General features: G+C 46.2%; 1 protein-coding gene across 1 annotated transcript in view; it reads right to left on the reverse strand.

Annotated features, from left to right (window-relative positions):
* The window catches only part of AGT (angiotensinogen (serpin peptidase inhibitor, clade A, member 8)), a 6018-nt gene extending 2692 nt beyond the window's left edge, over positions 1 to 3326 (reverse strand). Inside the window, exon 1 of the mRNA XM_010194663.1 lies at positions 2537 to 3326. Coding sequence (XP_010192965.1) covers positions 2537 to 3326 — 790 coding nt within the window. The remainder of the gene's footprint in view (positions 1 to 2536) is intronic.
* Positions 3327 to 7780: the final 4454 nt, after the last annotated feature.

The following is a 7780-nucleotide window of genomic DNA, read 5'->3' on the forward strand; positions in this document are numbered from 1 at the left end:
ACTGGTGGTTCCCCCAGCTCTTCCCTGGAACACTGCTGCCCTCTCTCAGGGTTGGACTCTTCAGGGTACAGACTTTGAATTTGCTCCAGGCAAAATTTATGTTCCTATGAAGTAAAAGGAGCTCTCCAGAAAGCTGACTGAAAGGGCTGGGCACCTAATAGCCTCTGCAACATCAAACACACAAATTTGGGTGGGAAATGGTTTGGCAAATAAACCAGAGCAGCAGATAAACTGTTTCTTCAGTGGGGCCATTTTGATTTTTTTTTAATTGGTAATAGTGCATTTGGATTTGATTGTGCAAAATTTCAACACTCTGCTATTGACTTGGGGACTGAGTCCATTAATGGACACCTGGGGTGTAAAACAAGGAAAACTGAACAACCCTTCCGTAGAAGGTGGTAGCCAACACATTGGAAGAAAGGGTTTATTACAGTGAGATCACTCATATCGGGACACAGGAGCTGTGGGACTGGGCAACCGCTCGTCAACCACGTCAGAGCAGGGGAGAAACCTGTGTCTACAATGTAGGATGACTGAGGTGAAAATGGCTGTCAGTCAAAGTGAAGGTGTAGCCTGTGGGCCTGGGAGAGTACAGGAGTACCCTGCAGCGCTGACTTGGGAATATAGGAAAGATATCCTGTAAAGACCTCTCTGCTTCAGGTGATGACTCCCACATTCTGTAGTACAGGCTTTATGCCAGCTTGACAATTATATCCTTAATTACAGAATTACTTTCTGTGGAGACCTATGACTTTTTAATTAAAAAAAAATGAAGCAAAAAGCATACTATCAAATTTCTAGTTAAAACTGAGAGGTTTTGAGGGTTGTCTGTCCAAGCAAGAGTTTAAACGAGGGGTAAGGGTACTTAAGATCATGCAGTCATGCTATGCTATTTTCATTTGCTAGTTAGCAATTATTTAGTAATTAAATTTAGTCTATCAGTAAAATTTGCATCTGATGTTCTGCATTACGTTCTAAATGGCAGCCCCTGTTTGGCAGCAAGTCTACAAATGTGAAAACAACTGTGTGCAAATGAGCAAGAGTTGAGAACATTGGAACATTTAGTTTTGTATGGATTTCTATCATTTTATCAATCCTATGCTGTTGATAGCATCACAGGAGCATATATGATGTGTCTCAGAACAACAACAAAAAGAGTACTTTTTCCTTTCAGCAGCTTTAGGGACGGACATGGAACATAACAGCATTAGTTGCCATGATTACCCCTCCGTAACCAAATGGCAAAGCAAATGCTGCAGTCTATTTCCTGTGCTTAGTAGAAAAGAATTGCTTATTTAATAAATTCATCCTTGAGTCAATTTTCTCCATCCCACGTGTGGAGATTGCACCATCTCAAGTTCACTCTTCTGAGAGAGAGGCAGCAGTAGAGCTGACTCAGTGACCCAGACCCTCAAACGTGTTCCAAAGCTAATAAAATTACAAGTTTCCAATACAGAAGAAGAGAAAAAACTGCTCTGCTAAAGGAAAACTCTGCTCATGTGATCATGCCCAAGTCTGTAACAAGAATAATTTTTGTGGCATCATGTCTATGCTACACCTTACACTGAAGAGTAAGCTGGTGCTCACAGCTCCCTGAGGAGTTGGGACTAGTTAATGACAGCACTAGTGAAAGGCAAAGAAAACCTGACACCAAATTCACAGGTGGGAAGATGAAGGCACAACAGCATTACATGGGCACCAGAGCTCCATATTTAGCAGCAGAGGCCTGCTTAGAAACTTTCAGCTCACTGCAAGTTTTCTAAAATACAGTCATTGGTAGGCAAGGTGTCCTAAACTATGTGATCTCTGGGATTGCATCTGGTCACGAGGATGTTGAAAAACAGCTACGCTCAGAAAAGGAGGCTCAGCTGTGGTACAGTGGGATTTCTGGGACAGCAGCATGGACCGACTCTAGGTAATTAAGGGGTTGCCTCAATTCTAGTTTTGTGTATGCTCCCAGCTTCCATAACTGGTAGCTTGTTTGGTTGCTTCCTGAGCCAGAAGTTGCCTCCAGACTCCTGTGTTTAACAGCCCATAGAGGAGTCATGTCCATGATATTTTTTAGCCTTTCTTGAATCTGTACCTCCTGCCTGTTACCCTAGCTCCCCTGTGGAAATAAAAGTGCTGGGGAAAGGTATTTCTTTGGCTTGCTTTAAACCTACTTCCTGATCTTTTTTACTGGAGGCCCCTTGTGACTTTTAGTTCCTTTTGCAGTGGGAAATGCTGCACAATTGTCTCTTATTCCCTTTCTAACACCTTTCCTAATCCCTAGCTTCCTGGTTGAGGAAGATTTCTCAGAGGCTACCTCCCTCCACTTCCTCCCCATTGCCCTTGCTGGCTCATGGCAGAGTGCAGGCAGGACCCTCAGCACAGTGGTGAGGCGCGGGGCACTGTATGTGGAGCAGCGGTCCAGCCTGTTATCCAAGCCCTTCCTGCTCACCACTTGCCAGGCATGACCTTGCTTCCTTCCCAGGAGCAGAGCCATTGCTCATCCTTCACCCAGCCTGCCCCCAAAACCAGCCCTGCTGCCTCGTACCTGCCAAGCGGACATCCACCACAAACAGCAGGTCAGTGGATGGATCGATGTCTGTCAGCAAGCACTTGCTTTGGCCCTCACTTTTGGCCTCCACGAAAGCATTTATTTGCTTTGCTGCCTCGCTTGGGTTTGTAAAGTCGACGGCTCGGGCGTAGAGAGCATCAGCGGAAGGGAGCAGGTCCTGCATGAAGAGTTGGGACAGAGGCACGCCAGGGGCAGAGAAGAGGCAGAGCATCTTGGAGAAGAGCAGCTTCTCATCCCTGCTCTTGACGAGACTTTCAATCGTCCTCAGACTGGAAACGACTTTGTGTCCATCCACCCTGGAGGTGCAGTCACGGTCTCCAGAGGGGGGAACAAATCCCAGCAAACTCTGCAAATCAGTTGCTGTTTGGTTTGAGGCACCCAGGAAGAAAGACACCAAGGAGCCATAAAGACTGGTTGGGGACAGGAGCACATTCTGGCCCTGCCGTGCATCCCGCAGCGTGCTGTAAAACCGCTCACCCAGGACATACACAGAGTCCTTCAGGTAGCTCAGTTTCTGCCTCTCCTGGATACTCAGGCTCGGGGCTTCCAGCTTGTCCCTATTCAGGTCATATTCATAGGCAGGTGTGGTTTGGGACTCAATGGAGACGGGGAGAAATGTTTTCTTTGCCTCCTGGCCCAGGCTTTCCAGCTCCTCACAGGTGCTCTTGTTGAAACAAAACATAATGAAAGGGTGGACGTAGACCCGGTCACAAGTCACTGCAGTGAGGCATGCCAACAAACAGAGAAGATCTGCTGCCAGGTTCATGTCGAAAAATTGCTTCCACTGTGTCTGCTGAAAAAAAAAACCGGGGAGGAAAGAAGACAGATCAGCCTGTTGTAAATACAGTTTCTCTTACTCACAGGGTGAGGTGCTAGTGCTGCATTGGACTTGCAAAGGCAGCAATTTTGGTATTTAGTGCTGGCTGATCTGACTCTGCTCCCTGAAAAACACAGGGAGAGATGGCCACCAGTTTCAATGGTGGCAGGTGGGGAAATGCTAAGCACAGATTTGACTCCATTACCCACTGCAGTACCCTAAAGATATAGCACAGGAAGCAATCTGGGGTTTTTTTGCATGCTGACTAGTTAGCCTTGCAAACTAGAGTGTGCTAGTTCTGGCAAAACATTATAATAATGCAAGTATATTGCTCCTGGGACCTGGTGAGAGCTGCCTCTGCAAACTGCTGCTTTAAATCTTGCTGACATACAGGCAGGCTAAGCGATTTGCCTGCTGTTATGTGGGAAGTGGGTTTGGAAACCAGGTCTCTTAAGTTCCAGCTACTGAATGATCCCGCTTTGTGTGCCTAGTCAGCACAATACTCAGCACTAGCAGAGCATTTTGTGTTTTCATAGCCCTGTGCAAACATTCGTACTGGCTTCTAGGCAAGCAACACTCAAGGCTTCCTTATACAAGCGCTCTAACACTGAAACCCAAGTGCTTATTTTCATAGCAACTTCGTTATTTGAATACAGAGTTAGAAGGGGTGAAGTGAGTTTTACTCTACTGTACAAGCAGTCTTCTCCTGTGGAAAAAGATCGCCTGCTTTTTTCCTTACTAGAAAGAAAGAATTTTACTGGATGTGGGTGTCACCAGTGTTTTGGCACAAAGGATCTGGTGCATACTGGGAAAGAGAAAGTCATGAGCACGCATATGCAGACACACATATCTGCACACAAATCTGCAAATGCACTGACAAATTTTGCGTTTTTATAATTCACACTTTTTCTATATCTGATATTTGGATAACCAGTAACTCTGCTGCACCTTCCCTGGATTTCTAGCCTGTGGCTTTGAATTATATCTGAAATCTGAATGGGTTGGAAATTATGAATTTATAAGAATAACACACATAATTGGCCAAACTGCTGTTATTCAAGACTGGGTTTTAGCCCAACTAGTAATTTCTTCTTTATTGCAGCTCTGTTCACCCTCTTTTGTCCTTTCCAAGCTCTGCAGAGCTCATTGAATGGGTAAAATGCTAACAGCCTTGCCAGTAACCAAGCTCTGCTCTCCACCTTCTTTCTCCACAATTTTTTGAGCCGTGCCAGCCTGTCAGGTATTGTAATTCTGGTAACCTGAGCCTTTTGAGAGGACGCAGTGTAATGTCTGCCTCACCAACACTTTAATTTACACAAGGTGGAAGTGTCTGGGTTTAAATCCAGCAGTTCCAGGCCTGTCCACCTTCCCAGTCTGATTTACAATGTATAACCATATTCATTTCACTGAGGCATCTCCAAGAGTTTCGTGCCTAATAGTACTCCAGTTTGCCTTCATCCAAGGATTGCTCTTCCCCAGTAACTCCCACCCCATCTTCTAAATTTGCATGTAGGCAGCAGCAGTTGGTCCTGCTGTCCCCTCTGCTCCCTGCCCTGTCTTTGCCTCCCCAGCCCTGCTGGCAGCAGGTGACATGCAGCACTGTAGGGCTTCCTCATTCCTTACGGCCAGTTAAAAAATTACCTGTCTTGTGAGGTGACTTCCCAACTTCATCCTCACAGTTAGCCCTGACACTTGAGTGACTTGACTTGAAAAAATTGGCATTTAAAGCAAAGGTAATGAGTGTGCTTACTCGCCTCTATCCTGGTGTGTGCCGCCCTGCTGATGCCGTACCCCCCTCAGACAGGCTCCTTGTGATGCCTCTTCCCCCTGGAGCAGTGTGGTGTGATTGCTAGTGGACTTATGCCCTTTCCACGGGAGGGCCCCTTCTACATGTCTGCAGAGGCATTGCGCAAAGCTACTTTACATCACGGGCTTGGGGGGAGGCCAAAAAAAGTGAGCTCAAGCCAGGCAGGACCTGATGAAACCTGAGCACGGCTTAACACTGGCTACATAGAAAGTTCTAGGGATGGAGACGCAACCTTTAACCGGGCCCAGCACATCTGCCTAGCCTCCAGTTACACATTTATTAAGACAGACACAGGTGTTTTGCTATGCAGAAGAACTGAGTACAGGAGCTGAAAATAACTTGGCTCATTTTGTGCTGGACTCAAAGAAATGTAGATTGCTTTGTACCTGTATTTGTTGTACAATTGGACCAGGTTTTTTTCTTCTCAGATAAATTGCCCTTAATTTCTACCTTGCAGCTTGGGTACCCATCAGTGAGAGGGACACGTATGCTACTGCAGGGTAAAATGATTAAACAATTTTTACCCTTTCTTTCCCTCTTGACCTACCCAGATAATAAAAAGTTTGTTATTTTTCTTCTTCAAAACAAAATGTGTTGAAAAGGAGAGGATGAAAGCTAGATGGATTAGGTTGCCAGAGCCAAATCACCAAGATGTCATCCCTTCCAGTCACAGCTTCCCAAGTCCTATTCGGCAAAAGCAGGGGAGATTCAGAGATCTTTCTGCTGATTGCGAAATGGTCCTCCAGTTTGATATGCCCTTTCTTTCTCTTTAAGCAAACAAACAGTGAATCAAACAGTGCCCCCTTATAGTTAGTAATTAAAATCCCATGGCTCTAATGGGAGTAGGGCTGATATAACATTCATGCCCTGATTTAAGAGGGCCAGCCAGGTATGGTTTGTACTAAGGTGCCCAGTTACATGTTGGCTTCGAGGTGAGAGCAGAGAGGGATGTTTTCTGTGCACCTGGGCAGTCGGAGCTGGTGGAGCTGAAGGTGGAGACAGCGACAGCTGAGTCCTGCCAGCCTGAGTGCGGTGTGCCAGGTGACTGAGGCTGAAGGGATTGGCAATTTCTGTCTCTGCAGCCCTGGTTTTCATTTAAACAGTCTGATTACCTTAGCTCTAATGAGGTTTGAAAGTGGTTCTGAGCACAGGCCCATATAACATGCTAACACGCACACAAGGTGTAAACACACAGCTTGAAATATTTAAGGTGTTTTGCCCTCTTGCTGCAGGAGCATCTCAGTCGAGGAAGCATCTGGCAACAGAACAGTTCATGAGCATTTGTGCCATCTCCAGACGGCTACAAAATGCATGCAGCCCATCCATGGATCCAGGCAACAGGAGAAGTACATCCTCCATTTAAAAAAGCATTTTGTTCAGCTACATGACAAAGAAAACAAGCTGGGTTTGGGGATGCAATGCCCCTTCTTTCCCCTCTCCCCCAGAGACTCCTTCCCACAGGCAGGCTGGGGGAGAAAGCTGGTTCCTTAGAGGTCGGTGGAGGTCCAGGTGGGATGTGTGACAGCACAGCCCAAATTTGTGTCCCGAGCGCCACCACTCACCTGGGTCTGTGTGAGGCAGTAGGCCCCAGCAGTGTGCACAAGTGGCCAGACCACACTGTGCCTGTGAACTGTAGTGTGCTAGGTCCTCTTCTGCAAAGCCTGGACACAGGGAAAAAGCAAACCCAGCCTGATACTCTCAGTATCGAAGACACAGAAACCAAGGCTGCTCCAGTGAAGGGCACTTTTTTGTTCCGTAAAACTCTGAGAAGTAACCATATTAACAAGAATTACTGACTTTGGCTAATAAGCTACAAGTGCTGCTAATAACATATACAACAGCTGCCAGACTTAAGTGTATACTGTGGACAATAAACACTGGAAGGGGAAATCACATAGCCCACAGCTATTGTATTTTTTTTCCTTAAATCAATACCCCTCTATGCATGATTAAGAAACGCTGCTCTGTCACCCAGTGGGTGTTGTTTGGGTATCTCCTGCTTCCAGCTCCCCTGTGGTCCATGACCAAGTCATGCTGCAGCTCCTGGTCTCCTCTTGCTGTGGGCACCAGCACCAAGCAGGATGCTGCCTCACAGAAGACGGGGAGCAGAAGGCAGCTGAATTATAACTCCCACTGGTGCTCTGATGGCTCTGTCACACACAGGAAGTTCAGGTTTTAGTTGAAAGTTCTGAAGGTTTTCAGCCAAGTCAACCTTTGGGGCTCTTTTAGTGTTTCTGCACTCTGTTCTGTTTTTTTATTGTCAATGTCTTTGGTCAGCATAGGAATTCCCCACCCCCTACTCAATCAATAAAGCAATTAAATTAAAATACCCAGCTTTCTCCAGGAAAAAAGTTTCACCATAAAATGTTCAATGACCAGCTTTCTCCACAGTGCTCCTCCTGCTTCACAGCACCAGGAATTTGGCTGGCCTCAGTAATGAGGGAGAACCTTTGATTTCAGCTTACATTCATACCCTACTGCAAAGCTCAGACACACCTCCCCCCCAATTTGCCTGTCACCCATGCTCACTCAATTAATATTCCCCTATTAAGATGCATCACACACTAGCACACTTCTTAGTTCTTTGTCTTTTATC

This window comes from Mesitornis unicolor, unplaced genomic scaffold, assembly GCF_000695765.1.
Source record: "Mesitornis unicolor isolate BGI_N332 unplaced genomic scaffold, ASM69576v1 scaffold1381, whole genome shotgun sequence".
Taxonomy (NCBI): domain Eukaryota; kingdom Metazoa; phylum Chordata; class Aves; order Mesitornithiformes; family Mesitornithidae; genus Mesitornis; species Mesitornis unicolor.